The 19,330-nt window shown below is 37.8% G+C and overlaps 1 protein-coding gene across 1 annotated transcript; it reads right to left on the bottom strand.

The window, feature by feature from the left end:
- Window positions 1-10,604: 10,604 nt before the first annotated feature.
- Window positions 10,605-16,785, bottom strand: LOC145772055 (cytochrome P450 2J4-like). Its single transcript, XM_082583864.1, has 3 exons — window positions 15,932-16,785; window positions 14,769-15,079; window positions 10,605-11,058 (listed from the first exon to the last, which is right to left on the bottom strand). Exons 1-3 carry the CDS (start codon window positions 16,728-16,730, stop codon window positions 10,651-10,653), a joined length of 1,518 nt encoding a protein of 505 aa, XP_082439990.1. The 5' UTR covers window positions 16,731-16,785; the 3' UTR covers window positions 10,605-10,650.
- Between the last annotated feature and the right edge of the window lie 2,545 nt (window positions 16,786-19,330).

Consider the following 19,330-nt stretch of genomic DNA (forward strand, 5'->3'; position numbering starts at 1 on the left):
CTATTATTTGGTTATATTTACACTATATAGTGTCAGATAAGGCCTAAAACAACTACCGTACTCAGTTTATTAACAGAACGTCCGAATTAAGAAAGCAAAGTACCAGTAGCTAAGCCAGGAATTTTGAAAGGGGGGGTTTTGACGCCCGCCGGCTTCTTCGCCAAAGGCGACACCCAGCGGCGAGGGGTGTGGGGGCCTCTCCAGAAAATTTTGAAAAATTACTTTAAATTTGGTGCATTCTGAGAGCATTTTCAACAAAAATGTGGGTATAAATATTCCTGTAAAATGGTGCTGTCTGGTGGCATAGCAAAAGAATAAGATCATGTTTTCTTGGGCATTTTTCGGTAATAAAGCTAATCTCTATGTTTTCTTGTTGCTAATTCCTGGCTGAGATATTTGAATGTTTAGCATTCGAAAAACTCGCTCTTTTAATGCAGTTTCGTTTAAAATTAGGCAAACTTTGTTTTAGAGACATAGAGACTGAAAGCATCATTCTCAATATCTTGACGTCACACGCGTGCCAAAGGGGGGGTTGTAACCTCACCCCTGGCTACGCCACTGCAAAGTACTGTACTTGACACCGCAGCTAGAATCTGAAAGACATATTGACTATGAATATGATCACATGGTCACCCTACCTTCAAAGTTAAAAGTCAGGACGCATTCCAAAATCAAACCGAAAACAGCGGAACATGCTAGTCACATGCTATTATAAGTAGTTTTTTGCATATCTGTTCGATTTTGGAGGACAACAGTTTAAATGCTCTTATTTATTGATAGTATTTTATGTCAAATTTTCAAAATTTATAATTTCCACATTTTGGCAACATTTCCACACAAAATTTCCATATTACCACATTTTTACCACAAATTTTTCATTACCACATTTTTACCACAAGCATGATGAAAATTCCACAATTGTGGTAATTACCACAAAAGTGGAAGCGCTGACTGATAGGCTACATTACCAGGAAAAAGTAGAAAATTGGGGTGGAAATTTTGAGGCTGCATCGAGTTGATCAGGGGATCGTGTTGATCAATGCGTTGAAAGCAGAGCGAGGTTGATCCGAGCGGGCAAGAACAGTGTTACAAGGCGAAGGCAGCGTAAGATAATTCGAAACATTCGACCACCGCTTTACCAGTCAGTTTAACTCTTATGTTTGTGGAAAGAAAAGAGCCAACAAAACCAGCAGGCGTCGGCTGCCGAGAAACATATTGTTGATTGGATGGTCTGAATGGCTAGCGTGGAAGCTACACCGTTATGGTTAGCGAATCGCAAGTTTCGCAACTGCTCGCTGTACTAGTGAGTGCTCAGCCTTGTGCTGATAGCCGGGAAGAACGCCCCTTTCTTCACAATTGTTGTTATGTTACACCTTGACTTTACTTCAATCGAGCATGACTTTACGCGCTCACGCGTATCTTTTTTTTTGCAACGTAAGGTGGCACAATAAACACATAAACTCCGGAGCAACAAAAAAAATAGCAAAACTAAAAGGCTGAAAACAGGGGCTGAAAATTGATTGATTGAATCTTTATCCTCGGAATGGGAAAGCTTCTTGCAGAGCTTAATCCTGGCAGTTTCGCATACTTCTAGACTCTCTAGACTCTAGAAGCTTTGAATCACTGACGCAGGCCCGCGGTCGCGAATTTTTTTCCCACGAGATTTCTGTCTCATTTACATATTTTGGTAAAAGTTTGTATTAAAACCGTGTGAATGCAACGTTTTCTCGTTGGCACGATTGGTTCAGTGGTTTCATCCTCTGCCTAGTGATCGTGAGAACGAGGGTTCGACGCTCGTCGAAGTCAAACTTTTTTTTTCTTTTTTAATTTTTGCGGTGCACAAGAGCTTTTCAAAAAAAGTAGGGTTAGGGAAAGCTTATATTTTATTATCATTGCAGTATTTTATTGGCAAATAGTTATTTCGCAATCTGAATCAACCAATCTCTCAAAACACTTTCGGAAAATCTTACTTTTAGAGTGACTAGAATCAATGAGACAGAAATCTCGTGGGAAAAAAAGTTTTGCGGCCAGGTCACCGAGATTGACAGAGTGAAGTTTCCGATTGTTGAAGTCTTGTTGCCAGGAAATTATTCCATCCATTAGATGCCGCTGAATGGAGAGCAACCCTTATTGTGCGTTGCTCAAGCGCACACCCCGAGAGTCGAACCAGCGCCGCTTGATCTTGAAGTTTCTTCCTTCCAGAAGTCACGCGCTAACCAACTGAGCTATCGGGCGGACTATCATCTTCATTTCCAGCCTCTTGCAGCCCACTGCAGAGCGAAAGCCTTCCCCTTTTTTACCTGCTAGTTGGTTGTTGCACATTGTTTGTCAATCTCGTCACTCCATCTAATTTTGACTTTTCTTGTTTGCGTTTGTTTTAACAAGGGTGTCCAAGTTGTTAATCCATCATTCTGTTGTCCTGATATCTTGCAATATGACCTGCCCATAAACATTTTAGTTTTTTTAATGGTTATGACAATACTTAGGCCGTAGGCTAGGTTTGTTTGATTTTAAATTCAGTTTTGGTATCCGCTCCCGATTCATTCAATCCGAATACCCGATAACTCAGTTAGTTAGTCGCCCGATTTACGAACAAAGAAACTGTAAAATCAAGTGGCGCTGGTTAAACTCTAGGGGCAGATCTCGAGGTGTGCGCTTGAACAACGCATTTCAAGGATAGGTTTCTATTGAGCGACTACTAGTGGATGGAACAATTCACAGACAACAACACTTCAACAAACTGAAACTTCATTTTGTCAAACTCAATGGGTGGTAGGGCCTGCGTCAGTGGTTTAAGGCCTCTAAAAGTATGTAAAACTACCAGAATTAAGCTCTCAATTAAGCTTTCTCAGTCCGAAGATAAAGATTGCCACAATCAATCAGTCAGCAGTTTTGTTCGTCTTGTTAACGTTAAACTAAGGATGATAAAAGTAAAAAACGCTCACTCAAAAAGAAAGTGTAGGCTATAACTGGAGGGTCATAGTGTTGTGACAAAATTTGGGGCAACTGCAGCTTGATGTCTATCGCCATGTGTCGCATACCCAGATGCAGCGTAGGTCATGTGACCTGTTCACGTGCGTGAAAGTGTGTAGGGGAGAGTGGGGCACAATTGGACAAAAAATAGTAAAATAGAAGTCCCGTCTATATTAAAAGTCTAACAAAATCCAACTTTTGCACAATAACAAAGTATCACACTGTTAACAAAATGAGACAGTGAAACAACACTTAGGTAATGCATATTAAATACTACAGTCAATTAAAAAAAATATTGTTTTTGTCCAATTGTGCCCCGGTAATGGGGCACAATTGGACATTTGCAAATATTATCAATGGTTTAGAAACAACAGTTTAAACCAACACAAAAGTAATCAAGAAACTGACAAGGACTCTAATAAATAGATTTTACTTGTTTATTGCAGTAAAATCAGGGACGTTGCCACGGGGGAGGGGGGTCTTGGAAAAGCAATTTTACCCCCCCCTAAAATTTTATCTTGTCTCCCAAAATTTTTATTTTTAATGTTATTACAACGTTTAAATGACATTGCGTTGCATGAGACCATGCAATATTAAAAGAACTACTTTTACAGTATGATCTACCATGTGTGTTGCTGTCCAATTGTACCCCAAAATTTGTGTCCAATTGTGCCCCACACACCAACATCGATTTAAAGTTGGGCAGGGACAACCTGTTCTAAAAGTCAGGTCAAAGCAAAGGTAATGAAAAGATATTTTACTGTATATGGCTTGAACAGAAAAAGAAAAAATCTAAAAATCTTTACTTTACATAAAAAAATTACGATTAAAACAAAATCTGCTAAAAATACTATGCAGGTGCTAAAAGACTTCCCACCGCCAAACTCAATACACGACCAACACAAACTCTTAGAATTTTCACAGTATAACGACTAATATGAAACTAATTTTTTGCCAAGGCAGGGACTTCCAGAGTTTTTAATTTTTTCTATAAAATGCGATGTCCAATTGTACCCCATGTCCAATTGTGCCCCACTCTCCCCTACTATTTCCAAAATTAATGCATGGAAATACGTGATATCATGTTTATTTAAACACTATTCAAATCATGATAATGCAGCTGTAGGCTTTACACTACAGTGGTTACGGTAGGTAGCTTCACACTGTTGCAGTGAGGTTCTGCCGATGTTATAGCCTACCACCCAAAATTTCAAGCAAAATATAGCATTTCATTTGGTAAGAATTAATTTACGTAAAAGCAAAGAAAACGTTTATCAATTTTTGAATTTCGCAGTGACCTTCCAGCTGTTCATATCGCAAGAAAAATTAGTAGTGAGTCGTCCCGGTATTCCCCCTGCCCCTACGTTAAACCCATCATAATCCGTTCATGTGGTCTTTGCATTGATCTCAGTTAAATGGTTAACTTTTTGTAAGGTTCCAAGCTTTTGCCCCATTTGTAGGCTAACAATTGGAAAGATGCATCGGATGCAGACTTGCTTCTTTTTTTTTGAAAGATTGAAACAATTTTACAAAACTTCACCAATCAGAAAACTTCAGTCTGCCAATCTCGGTAACCGGCCATGAGTCAAGAGCCTCTACCTACAAGTATGCGAGACTACCAGAAATAACCAATCAAGGCTTTGTCAATCTGAGGATAAAGATTCAAAAACAACCAAACAAACCAACCATTTTGACTTAAATATTGAACTTGCTCTGCCGAAGGCTTGCTAACCAAATGATAATCTTCGTGCTATTTCGTTTTCGTTGCTAGAGATAGTTGCAACTTTTTTATCAAGATAAATAGGCTATATGGATCAACTCTTTCGATGGTTAGGCTATTCCATTAGGCAAAGTGTAATTATAATACTGCTAAGCTACTAGTTTCTGCCAATGTATTAGAGATGACTTCTGTTTTGTTCATGTTCATTTGAAGACCGACTTTTTGCTTTCCGCCTTATGTTCGTTTAGCATTGTTTGTAGTCGATTTGGCTGAAGAATTATGTCATCAGAAAAAGTAAGCTAAATGATCCCAGACAGCCATTGTATCAGGTCCAGCTTTTAACCGTCAGCTCAGTGATTATGCGCTCGACTCAAGATCAAGAGGCCTTGACTCAGTTATCGGGTGTGCGCTTGAGCAATACATTTTTAGGTAGCCACTTTAACAAGTCGAAATTCTGCCACTGAAATTGACTACAATGCAACCGCCAACCAATCATAAGCTACGGTTAAAGTGACGTAAAAAATGGTGAAAAGAAGATCATAGAACGCAAACTAAGTGATGGATTTTTTGTCAGCTGGTTGGCTTAGTTAGGGGTTAGGGTTAGGGCTAGAAAGTAGTCATTTCATTGACGCGTGTTCGATTCTCACCACTGCTATTGCTCTTTTTCTTCTGTAATTACCAAATAAAGTTCAAAACAAGCATTAACTCTCTGGATGAGTGCTAGAAGCGTCACAATTGGACGGTAGCCTCTTATAACGCGTTCTGATTGGTTGGCGGTTGCATTGTAGTCAATTTCAGTGGCAGAGTTTCGACTTGTTAAAGTGGCTACCACATTTTTAGACTGCTCTCCATTCAGCGGCACCTAGTGGATGGAATAAATCCCCGGCAACAACAGTTCAACAATCGGGGAACTTCACTCTGCCAATCTTGGTAACCGGCCCTGCGTAAAAACACAGCCAACTAAACCAACCAACCAGATCGGATACGGATCTTACCAGATCTGTACCAAATCCGGACAAGCTAAAGTGGCTGTCTGGGATTGATGTAGGCTACCGTATATTCAGTATTTACCGTCTATTTAGATTTATTTTTCTTCCTAATTAGGTTGGAACGGCTTTTTCATAACCGCATAAGGATTTCACTGATTTATTTTTTAACGAAGTTGTTAACTGTACGTTGGGCTAGGCCTACACGACGTAAAAGAGAAGCTCATTGACAGGGGCCTTTAATCAGGGGTGCACGCACCATTAAAAGGTGCAAAACCTATTCCTAGGTGGTGCGAAGATGCTAAATCCTAAACAAGGTAAGTTATAACATGACGTAAGAAGTAATGTTTATTACCAGCAGGTCTCAACAAACATTTTGAACTGTAGGTGATTATTACTTTTCAGCCACCGCAAGAAAGTTCGAGAACTGGTTGGTAATTTCAAATTGGTTCCAATAGGGCAAAAGGTTAAGAACCACTGCTCTATGTTCTTTGGTGACACAAAGTTTCAATGTAGCTTAGCCCTACATTATAGATATAGCCTATAGACTACCAGCTGGGTTAACAACATTACCGAGAGTGGCGTCTTTGCTTTCCGGTTTGCTTTATTTTAACACATATCCATTGACAGAGATGGGCGTGATCTTGATCTTGAAGATCACAAGTGATCTTGAAGATCAAGATCGTGATCTTGATCTTCAAGATCACTTTTTTTTTGGTGATCTTGATCTTGATCTAAGATCACTTTTTTTTGTGTGATCTTGATCTTGAAGAACAATAAGATCAAGATCACTTTAAAATTAAAGTTTACTTCCTAGATAGAGGCATTTTTTTAAAACTTGTACTGTACAAAGTAGTTAGTGGCGACTACTAACATTAAGCCACTGCTAATCTGGTATGTGTCGAACAAAAGACGATTTAAAATCTCCATCTAATCTGGTCAGTGTTGCCATTTCAAAATTGAAAAAGTTTTCGGTGTTGGTCATAATAAATAAGTCAACTTCCGTGTACTTTATGTTGACGTATAATAAAAAATGATTTAACTTTGTTCACAATTTCCATGTGTGAATTTTAAAGAAATGTTTGCTTTCTTTGACCCAATTTTAGATGTTTCAAAAGTGTAGAATGGCGGTGTTAAAAAATCTGGACTCTAGCCGACTTTGGTCATGTAAAGTGGTTTATTGCAGCAAATCAACCAGACCAAGACTTGTTTACGGTCTGAGTATGGAGCGGTTTGTTTGACCGCAAACCACTGGAACTTTTTTGATAGCAGACAACAGTATCAAGGTTGCCAGGTGGGTAAATGGTGCAATAAACATTGACATAACACAGTGAAAGTTAAAACAACTTAGTAACACGAATAAAAACTCCAACATAAACCAGACAAAAATTTGGTAAAAAATGATGCAGTTAAACTTTATTATTATTTATTTATTATAAATAAAAAGCATAAAACTAATTGCTTTTTCAGTAGGCTACTATTGTAATTAACCTCGGCCTTGGGGTGACGTTGCGATTCTACGCAAACTACGTCAACAATTGATAGGCCCAGGCGCGAATCTAAGAGTTTTTTTCGAGGGGGGCCAGAAAATTTGAAAATCAATTAAAAAGAAAGAAAAAGCTAAACAGATATGAACAATGATACTACGACATATACGATATGCTAAAAAATAGACATTAAAACAACCATTTTCATCAATTGTGATGCCGAGGGACTAATATCAGCTGTTTAGAAGCATATCAAACCATTTGATGCGGAAACATACAAATTTTCACAAAATTTCGGGGGGGCCCGGGCCCCCTGAGCCCCCCCCATAAATCCGCGCCTGGATAGGCCTAATAGCAACAGTCACTAACTCATTACAATCCTTAGGCCAGCGATCGAGTAGTTAAAAGTAAAAGTTAGCAATACCAACTATATACCTTTACCCGGGTTGCTTATACAGCATAGTAACTATTTTTTGCAACATCATTGACCAAAAACTTCATTTTTTTTCAAGTACACAAAAAGTGATCTTGAAAGTGATCTTGATCTTCAAGATCACGATCTTGATCTTGATCTTCAAGATCACTTAGTTTGGTGATCTTGATCTTGATCTTCAAGATCACCTATTCTTGGTGATCTTGATCTTGATCTTCAAGATCACCAATACTGGTGATCTTGCCCATCTCTGTCCATTGAGAAGCATCGACTTGGTGAAATGTACGCTGATGTTGCTGCTTTAGAACTACCTTGCTGTGAAACTGACTTTCTGTTTCACCATTAGGTGGGCAATAGCTTTGTATTGTTACATAGTAGGGTGGCTCATTTTCCTTGATGTTCTTTAAAATTTTTGTCAGTTTGGAATAATGTTCCATTTTGCTCACTGATATTTGTAAACCAAAAATTTTTGCTGGGTTTTGACCTTTGACCCTGGTTCACCCAAGGAGAAATTCTGAATTTTTCTGAAAAATTAGTAAATTTTGAAGTGGTTTAGCAGTATCTGAAGAGGGGATTTCTCAAAATTTGACCACGTGATTTTGACGTCACTTACTCTGTTAACTTCCACGTGGAACATCTTCATCCTACTCCAAGTCTGAGAGTCACTAATAGTGCATGCTTTTAGTGTCATTTTAGTTGATTTTACAACCTTTTCGCAGTCAGTGAATTTATAACATAGACCAACAAAAAAAATTTGGCACAGAAGATGAGAGTCATTATAGGGTATTTCAGGGCCCCTGATTCCGAAAATGCACTTAGTTTTTTCGAATTGGCTCTAGTTTTCGAGATATTCGACAATGAAAATATTTTTGAAATCGTTTCTCAAAAGCTTTCAATTAGCAAATTACTTATTTTCAGCCCTGTTTACCATTATGATGTCATAATTGCACCTGTCTAGTTCAACTGGTTCATATTGCACGAAAGTTCAAAACGCAAGCAAAGGTTGAAATGAATTGTGTTTAACCTAAGGGAGACATAAATATTCAATGAAAACAGTTGTGAATCAGTAGGCCTACCTCACAAGAAAAATATCCCGAAAGTCATGTGTTTATGAATGCAGCTTTATATTGAATAGGTAGGCCTACTGAAATGGATACTGTACAAATGAAATTGTATTCTAAGCCTTTGTTAAGGCCAAGTCTTTGCTGCAAGAAGTTTTTTTCTGGTCTATAGGCTAAATAAAGGGCATATAGGCTAATAAAATATGCCTGTGACAAGTAGGATGCTGTACAAACAACCCAGATATATTTTGCTGCATGAGGCAACGTAGAGGAGTAACGCATTCTGCGATAGATACAGCGCTATATAAAAGCAAGCATTATTATTATTATTACTTTGACATGAAGCTGGGTGATCAAGATAAGTCCTGGGTTCCTCCTATAAAGTATGCAAACATTGCACGCAAACCCGTTTCTGGGCTCAAGGCTAAGAAGTTCAGAGTGCCATGGCATAAAGAAAATCGTGGCATCACCATGAAAATTGATACTCCTGCACGGTGAGGATGTTCGAAGGAAGTTGGAACATCATGTTTACATGGAGTGTGCAAGGCAGCCATTGCATGGACGTTGCTATTTCTGTTTTTTGTTTGCCCTCTTTAGTTTCAAGTGGTGATTTGCTTGAAAAAATAGGAAAACGGGCATGACTGAGAGTAACCTCAATACCTTCAGTAGTGTTTTGGAGCAAGGTCAAGTTTTTTTTTCTCAAAACCATTTCTACTACCTACTGTAGTAGTTAAAGATTTAGCTATCAAAAGTGGTAGCTGGAATCTTGGCTCCTCATCTCGATCAACATGGCATTCTTGACTCCAAGGCCAAGATTACGTTCTTCCGCAGCAAGGATAAAATTCTAAGCAGCTACTTTACTGAATAACATAACTTTGTATTCTGTAATTATATAAATGGCCTTCATACCTTGATGGGGTGTTGCTCAGTAGGCCAATCATAATAAAGAGTTGCGTTTGTTCATCGACAGCTTTGTTTTGCTTATTTGTCTAGTTTGTTAAGCAAAACATCAATGTATGCATTTTGTTTGTACTTAGTAGCTTACTTAGTAAGTCTGATACTGTTGAAGTCAACAAATATATTAATGCAAAACGCAAGTTATAGACCTATATTCTACATCTTGTATCCTCAGGCTTACTTCACATCATATTTTGATTGTTACTAGGCCAGTAAACGTTAAATAGCTGTTTGTTTGGGTTGTAATCAACGTGATTGGTTCCAAATAGCGTTAATACAACTCAGAAATGTGCCTGGGATTACTTCCAGTTTTGTCTATGTAGTAAACGACACGACGTTAAATCCAAAGGGTCTCAAAAATTACGAAAAAAATATTTTTGCTGTAACTCAAAAACTAGAGCCAATTCGAGAAAACTTAGTGCATTTTCAGAATAAGGGGCCTCGAAATACCTTAAAATGACCTTAAAATGACTGCCTTTATATAAAAAAAAGTTTTGTTGGCCTGTGAAAATCGATAAACATCGTCAAATGATTCAAGAAACTGAAAGCAGTAGATATTTACTACGGTGAAGGATGCACAAAGAAAATCATGTCTGAAATGTGGTAGAATTCGACATTTTGAGAGTAATACACGTGTCAGTGTTCATGGAGTTGCTAATTAAACCACTTTTCTTGCTACAAGTTTGTGTTACTGCCTCTTATTGTGTCCATTAAGATGCTAGAGTACGTTAGAAGATAGCGGGTGAGCAGTTTCAGGGATAAGCGAAAATTCGATATTTTGAAAAAATTCAAACCAGGTGAACCAGGGTCAAACGTTAATATTTTTTTGTGAAATTTGGTGTAGGAGATACATTTACCAAAAGGAACAATATTCCAAACTGACGAAAAGTTTAAAAGAAAAAAAAATTTTTTTCGAGATTTTGCGCCAGCCTATTACATAGCCTACAATTACAGTAGGCCTATCGTTTATATCTATGTGTTATCTATCAAAACGGACTCAAATAAATTAACTTAAATAATTTATTTTTTCTCGTCAACGTCGATGAGCAATAACTTTGAAATGATGTGGTCTCAAAGAAATCACATTTTCTCCATCCATATCTGGCTTTGTTCCTTCTGGAAAAGTAAATCGAAATCGACGATACATCATCACAGTAGAAATAAATAATTCCATTTTGGCCAATTGCTGTCCAAGACAACTTCTAGCCCCAACACTGAAAATCATCCAATCTTTGGACTTCATAAAATTTCCGCCGGCATCAAGGTGTCGTTCTGGTATAAATTTTTTCGGATCTTTCCATATTTTCGGGTCATGATGAATAGCCCATATGTTTGTAAGTATAATGGCTCCTTTTGGAATGCGATAACCATTCAAAGTAGCGTCGCGAGATGCTTTGTGAGGTACGTTCAGGGGAACGATGGGACGCATTCTTGTGGCTTCCTGCAAAGCATACAGTAAATTGATGGAATACGTATTCAGGCCTAGAATGACTAGGTTTTTAATTTTTATCCAATAAAAAAGAAAACAATCCTATTTGGGGGTCATAACCTAATTAAGTAAAGCGAGAATTACAAGGAAACTCAGAAAAAAAGCAATTTGATCAAAGTACTACAAAACCAAAAATACTTAGTCTAATGTAACTTCAATTGATCGCTTGGTTTTTTTAAACTACAGTGGTGAAAATCAACACACAACTTACTAGCCAAAACACAGCCTACAGTTTTCTTTTATGCTATGCTTTGTTGCAGTAGTGAAATACAAATTTTACGTAAAAGTTTAGGATGGTAAAATTAGGGATTGCTCACTCAAACAGAAGATGGACAACTGGAGGGTCATAGTGTTGGGACAAAATTTGGGGTAGCTATACACTACAGTTTGATGGCTACCTCTATATGTCGCATAGGCTATCAGGGTACAATGTATGCGTGACCTGTCCACGTGTGTACAAAGTGTGTATTGCCAAAACAAATGCATGGAAATACGTGATATCATGTTTATTTAAACACTATTCAAATCATGATAATGCAGCGGTAGGCTTCACACTACAGTGGTAACGGTAGATAGCCTCAAACTGCTGCAGTAAGGTTCTGCCGATATTTCAGCAACCCAAAATTTCAAGCAAAATATAGCATTTCGTTTGATAAGAATTAATTTACGTAAAAGCAAGAAAAACTTTTTGCAGTCTGCCAATCTTTGAGTTTTGTAATGACCCTCTATGTATCCATATCGCAAGAAAAATTAGTAAAGAAAGTCATCCCGGTATTGCCTCTGTCCCGAGTAGAAGTAATGAAGAATTCAGATTTCCTGCCTTAAATGCCACGTCAGTTTATTTGGGGTGCACAACAACGTGCCAGCACCTATCGGACCTTGTATTGCACGCGTGCAACAAATTAAAGTCCCCCTGACAGGTTGGACCCAAGTATAGTAACTTTTCTAAGCATTTCTTAGCGCAGAATTATGCTTAGCGAACTTTTTAATCTTAACCTCGAAGCTCGACTGGTTAGGGCGAAATTTAGACAAAACGACTGCTTCGCAGCGCCACCACTGGCGAAACTCCATATTTCACTGCTCTGGGACGACTTTGGTGGTATTAAGTCAGAGGTGACGAACCTGCGGCCCGTCAAAGAATTTTGTGCGGCCCGCAATACAATTTGACAATCGTTCATGCATTAAAGACAAAAGTCATTTCAAAGCTGTTTTATGTCTTCACTGGTAGGCTACACTTTTCCTTTGCTATTTTCTTGTCCTAAACACTTATTGCTTAAAAAGTCGTTACAGGTCGAGGGCTCGAGGCTGACAGATGAAAATCTTAGTATGCAGTTGAGAGTTGCCACATCGTCTGTTTGACCTAATATTGAACGCTTAGTCAAGCAAAAAACTTTTCAAAAATCCCACTAAGGAACAAAATCCAATGCTTCAATGTTATTTTTAATATTTTGTGCTTCAATGCTGCATTACATAGCTTCAGCTGTATGATTCGCATGGGCTTTTGTTTGTTGTTTAAAAAAAATTTTCATTAACTGATTTGTTGTTTCGGAGCATAATGGTCGAAACAATTAGTCAACTAAGCAAAAAGGATAGAGCCAAAAAAGAAGAAATAATACTCATATGAAAGCAAACGCTTCGAAAATTAAACTGTCTTCATTATCAGTGCAAGTACTGTTGCTCTATCTCTTTTGCTCAAGTTAATGTTTTTATTTTTTACTGTTGTATGTTTCGATTCTGCGTAAGATAATTCCAACTGTGTGGGTTTTGGCCTATTACTTTCATCTGCCGTTTGTTACTTTTCATGAATAGGCTAATATCTTGAGTCGCTTCTACAAGATTTCATAGTAGGTTACGATTAAAAAGTTGTGTGGCCCGATAACTCATGTGTAATTGACAAAGTGGCCCGCGACCGCAAAAAGGTTCGTCACCCCTGTAGGCTATTAAGTCATCCTGGGTGGGCGTCGTTAGCGACGGATAAAACCAATGCTTTCTAGATGTAATTGGTGGATCACAGTTTGGTCGGAGTTGGTACAAGCGGTTGCTTTTTTCAAAGATTTATTGTTTTTTGCAGTTTAATAAAACTGTAGCCTACTGGATACGTTCCTACAAAGCCTAAAATATACTTGAAGTGAAAAATGAAGAAATCGTGCGAATCATCATTCATATTTAATTCATCATCATTCATCACTATTCATAAATAAATAAAAGTTCTCTCTCATAATGTGCCTTCAGTTGGCCATTGAAATCCGGTGTAATGGCCATCTGGACTTGGAAAATTGTTTCGGATTCGCCAAACAATGCATGACGGCAGCACAATCCGATTGTTGCTTCCGAGAGCATCACCTTGTAGCCTAGTATCCTCTCCAATACATGCCTGTAAGCGACTAATTACTGATTCTGCCTGCAAGGAAATAAAATCACTTCTTTTAGTGTGCATTCTTTAGCGTTTAGGGTATTTTTAACCTAATGTAACATCCTTACTCTTTTGATAGGTCTCCGTTTTCTCCTTTCGGTTTATTGTTTTTTCTCCAGTTCTTCCTGCTCCTCATTAAAAAAGTACCCAGAAGTGCAGGATGTAAGTGTGCCTCAAAATCGGTCAAATTGGAAACACAGCTAGATGCGTCTTTCTTGTCTTTCTTCAAAAATTCTTTTGTCTGTGGCACTTCATGGCAACATACACATTCATTGGGCTGAGGCATAGACTCGCACTTGTGGCAAACTCACCACCTAGAGTTCCCAGCACGCCACTCATAGCTGGGAAGATCCAAATCGGGTTGGTAGTGTTAACAAAATCATCTCCAGTGAAGTGAAGAGAACATAGACGACTAGTTTTGTATGGCCCATCCCACTTTCGAACACTTGAAGAAAACTTTGACTATTTCCTTCTCAGCACCTTGTTTTGTTTGAAAGCGCTAAAAGATAGCACATGTCTTTGTCACGACACTGTCACATAAACAGCAATTTGCAGGCATTACCTCAACCATAAATTAAGGGTACGGTACTGTTTGTGAGATACTGCTGTTACACTGCAAATGGCTATAGCCAGATTAGGACAAATAAAAAATTATCAAAATTGTAGCCCTACAAGAGGTTAAAAAAACTGCAATCTCAATTGAATTGAGATGTTGTTTGATAAAAATAAACTCAACCTATTTGATCTAAACCTGATAGTAATAATAAGTTGACTTTTTCATTTCGGTAATTCTCAATTTGCACATTCTTTAGACCAACAGAGCCCCACACATTGACGTTGACGTTTTGCAGTAGTCGTACCATACCTTACCAACTCACCACAGAGAAAGTATCTTTCTCACCCATGGTGACGTCACAGTGGTGTTGCTGTTTTTATTTTCGCAGTTGAATGAGTGCCAGATTCGCCGAAAGTGAACGAAAGTTTACAAGCGTGTAACTTAGTAGCCTGTTGATATTTTTTACGATTTGCTGGTCAGGGAAGTTTGTTAGTGTCATCTCTTTGGTATCTTAGGAAAATTTTGCGAATTTATTTTCCTGTCAGAGGCACTTTAAGTTTTTGACCCATAAAGTGGCATTTAAACATTAGAGTGACGTCGTTTAGGTCGACTGATGACTTTCATCATTATCACAATTATGAAACACAATAGCCGAATAGTTAAGACATACATAACTTTTATTTTAATTCCTACCTGAATGACAGCTCTAACATAGGGAAACTTTTCGATTATAGACATTCGTGGAGTTCCACTGTGTCCCAAAACCTCATCAATCTCTTCTTGCATTTTCTTTTGAACTTGTGGATATTTACATAAAAACAGAAGAATCCAAAGAAGTGTAGTAGCCGTCGTATCGGTTCCAGCCGTAAAGAGGTCACGGGTCACTGCCACCAGCTGATCGGTGGTGAAAGATGAAAAGCGTTTCCAATCACTAGAGTAGTCACAATATTCCGATTCGTCTTTTGACTGGCTTTGCCAGCCATCGGCTTCCTCTTTTGCTGCACCTTCAAATAAGTGTTGCTCGCGATTGTTTTTCAACAAAAAAAAATACGTCTTCTTATTAAGATAACAAAACTTTAACGACTGATTGATTGTCAGAATGTTTATCCTGGAACTGGAAAAACTTTTAAAATTTCAATTTTGCAAACTTGTTGTTGTAAAGATTGTCAAGAACTGATGCAAGCCTAGTCACTGGGATTGGCAAAGTAAAATTTCAGCTTCTTGTTTGTGCTTTATGCCATCCACTAAATGCCGCTGAATGAAGAGCTGTCCCTGAAGTGCGTTATTCAAGCGCACACTCCGAGAATCGAACCAGCTCTATGTGATCTTGCCGTTTTTTTTGTGCACAACGATCAATTGAGCTACAAATGCGACAACAAAACGGGTAAAAAGTTACAAATAAAAGCTTCAGCTCGACTGCAAAAGGAAGCGTCAGGAAGATCGCTCCTTCTCAACACTGAAAAAGTTCTTTTAGTGTTGTAAATGTAGGCTACTAATTTTAAAAGTTATTCTTGATCCTTTAAGGAGATTATACAGCGTTTCACCATCTTTTTATGAGATCAAAAATATTCTACCACTTTTAAAACCGTAGCCTACTTCGTTTGATTTTGAAACTATAACATTTTTTTACTATTAAAGGTAATACAATTTTGGCAAAAAGGTGATTCATCAATCATAGACAATTAAAATTTTGTCTAATCATAAAGGTAACCATGTCAAAGCACATTTCAGCTATGTTTAAATGTGAAAAAAATACATAAGCTAAAATTACATTTTAAATTTCTATATTTTATTGTGTGAACAGCGTTTCAATGTGAGTGAAAAGAATTAAAGAAATAACACTTTCAAACGATCACCTGAAGCTGGCAGATTGTTATCAACTTTGTCGATTTCGTTTAAAAAGCAATCCATGAAATCACGTGGTTCTTTGATGTCACGTGACTGTTCATGTTCATCTATCAATTTGAGAATTTCATTGCTAAATCTCTTTCCGAACAGGAAGGAGTTTTTCCAAACTTTGGAAAAAATTGGAAAACGTCTCAAAAAGGGAGCAAACATCATAATCCCGACTAATTTATGTTCTTTATCCGTTTTTGTCAAATCTGCTATCAACTGCCTGAAATCAGGATTTTCCTTGCCGACGTCATGGCCAAACAAAATGCAAGATATGACACTTGAAATTGTTTCATAAATAAAAGGATGTATATCAATAGGACTGGATTTATTTTTTGTTCCACAGGCTCCTTCAATTTTTTGACAAAGGTCAGTCGAAATTTCAATCAGCTTAGGTTCTAAGCTCCGTCGGCCCATCCCGAAATCTCGAAGAGTATGCAGGCCAAAACGTCGCTGTTCTTTGTTGAAATCTGAATAGTTGATAAAGATAAGACCTTTCCCAGCAAAAATTGGCACGGAGTCCGGTCTATCATTAAAGCAATCGTTCTTTGCAAATGCTTCATATGCAATTTCTGAACTGCTTATTACTACAACATCTGTGAAACCAAACTTGACCATATACAGCGGTCCATACTTGACAAACCATTTTTCCATAATTTTTTCCGGCAAGTTCACCCCCATTGACAAAAGAACTCCAAGAAAAGGTATTCCATTAGTTCCAGGCGGACTATCTTGTGCTCTTCTTTTCCAAGTTATCCACATTAGTACACCAGACACCAAAATTAAAAGTATCGTACTTCTGACAATGTCAATTGTATTCCAACCATCATACCACAGCATTACTAATTTACTACCGGGTTACTTATCTTAAGTAAACTTACAAAACTGATAAATGAATAAAAGTGAAAAATTACTGCAAGTAATAACGAGTGAGTGGTTGAGGCTTTCGCTTTCTAACCATGCGATCCTTGTTCGAAATCCGGCTTAGTTGTTGAAAACATCTCTACCCCAAGTGTAATGAAATGAAACGTTAGCCTATAGTTTGTGAACGTGCATTACCACGCTATTCTCGTTAGTGAGAAAAACCGAGTGCAATTAAGAACTATATGGTTCTCATCAAATGTTTTTGAAACATTTGCTGAATATGGGTTTAGTATCTATCTGCATTTTGGGCTTTTATTTTTTTCAAGATAGTCTCTCCGACACTCAGCAATTGAATATGGGACCGATATCCTTTTCTTCAGATACAACAGCTGACAACAACTCCATTGAAAACACATTCCAGTGCCATCTCCATTCGTTTTAAGAATCAAGTTCCTAGCTGTACTTCTAACATAGATTAGGTTACCATCACTATCATTATTTTTGCAAAAGTAAGTAGTATAGGCTATGTTTTATATATTTTCATATCTATAGCTATAACCAACGATAATTACAACATTGCTTTAACGGTAGGCAATGATTTATTTAAAGTTTTCTCAACCAGTTTTAGGATCTTTTTGCGACTGTATTAATGCAAATACAATATTCCTCTGACATGTCCTCACTGTTGTTGGCAAGAAAAAAAAACATTTTTAATGTCTGTCGTTTGATCCGACTTGAAATCGAACCCTAACCTACTGCTGGAACTGAAAGGCACGAACTATACATTGCCACCGAGCAGGTCAAATTTACTGCTTAGGGGCTGTTGCACTTCAATTCTTGTCATCGATCAATCATTGAAACAAATCTTGGAAAGTAGGAACTGAGCTGAGCAAAGAAAGGTTTAAACAAACGTATTGAAAAACACTCAGTTCATATTTGCGGTATTCGTGATGTTAAACATTCCTAGCTATGGTGATACGTTACTTTCACGTTATGCAGCGTAGCATAAGCTTTCTGATCACATTTGATGCTTACCTAACTTCCTTTTCTGGAGCGTTGAATTCCAATTACTGTACAATCTCAGCGATGCAGTTGCTCAGAGTCAGCCTGTTTGGTTTCATTAAATTCCAGGTCAACGGTTTCGGTCAGTGTTCTGAAACTTACACCACCTCACTATGCACTAATCATGCTGATGATGCATTTATGCGCATCAGTTTTAAATCCAAACCACACGATTGTCACCACCGAATATCAAAGAAGACTTATTATAATTTTTAGGCAACATAAAAGACACCCCTGATCTATATCATTATAACTCCTTGTTGTTGAACGATGATCTTATTCCAGGCCTTCACAGCTCAAAATGGTGCAAGGGTCGCAACAAGAAAAACTGTATTTCACGGCTGCATACAAACGTTGTTGCAACGTTTTTGTAGTGACTATCGGATATCAGATAGGAAAAAAATATAACCAATCGTCCTGACCAAAGCTAACTGCCGAAGTAGCGCACCACACTATATATAGCATTGTTGTATTAAAATAAATAATCGGTACTTAGTTAAAATCGTACGGTATAAAAAACAAACTTTGTTATTGCAGAATGTAATTGTAAAATACCGTCTATTTAAAAGTCATCTCGCGGGTCGCATCTTGTGCAGATCTGTTTTAGGGTAGGTTACAGCTTATGTAGGCCTATCGACAATGGATTGAAATAAAACGGATTGATTAAACACCTTTGCAAAAAAACATCGATGGACGAAATGACGGTTTAAGCAAAACAAAAACAAAGGTTATTAAATTATAGGCCCCCAATACTTTTCCCTAGTTTCGTGAATCAGCGTTTACTAAGATTAGGTAAGATTTTTTTCAAAACAATGTCGAACATAGTTGGTTAGTAATTTTTGGCTTGCAAACTGGAATGACATAAAAGAATATTATAGTTGTAGGATTACATTACTAGCCCAAAGTCCAGCTCAAAACTGGAATCTTAGTGTTTTTTTTGGATAGCTTAGGCCTACTCGATCGCTTCCAGGCAACTCAAGCCTCTCTTCGAGCAAAAGGGAAGACAGATTGAAAGATGAACTACCTCAGGTTTCAGAATTCGTAAAGCACATTACTATTGATTGCTTCTCTCCAGAACTCAACTATTTCACTTTGATTAAAGAAAACAATATTAACACCACGTTTCCTAACATTGACAATTTGTTACCCATTTATCTATGCACGATGGTAACTATTTTTACTGGAGAATGATCATTTTCAAAATTGAAGTTGTTTGCATTTTGTTTGTCGTATCCAGGCTTACACCCAGTGGTTGAAGATTTAGATTAAATGGACGGGAAGGCAAGGAAGCCAATCTTTGTGTCCACCTTCAGGCATGCATTTAAGTGTCCTGCCAAAGACACAGCTGTATGTTCTTGAGCGGTGTCGAAGCGGAGCCCTTTCGATTGCTGTTCCAGGGCTCTCACCACTCGACTATGCAGCCGACAAGAAAAAGT

Source organism: Aplidium turbinatum, chromosome 6 (assembly GCF_918807975.1).
Source record: "Aplidium turbinatum chromosome 6, kaAplTurb1.1, whole genome shotgun sequence".
Taxonomy (NCBI): Eukaryota; Metazoa; Chordata; class Ascidiacea; order Aplousobranchia; family Polyclinidae; genus Aplidium; species Aplidium turbinatum.

Coding starts and splice junctions, on each gene's coding strand:
- LOC145772055 (XM_082583864.1), bottom strand. CDS start 16,730: ATGTGGATAACTTGGAAAAGAAGAGCACAAGATAGTCCGCCTGGAACT. Junction 15,080..15,931: donor TAACAATCTGCCAGCTTCAG/GTGATCGTTTGA, acceptor ACTTATTTGAAG/GTGCAGCAAAAGAGGAAGCC. Junction 11,059..14,768: donor ATGTTAGAGCTGTCATTCAG/GTAGGAATTAAA, acceptor TATGCTTTGCAG/GAAGCCACAAGAATGCGTCC.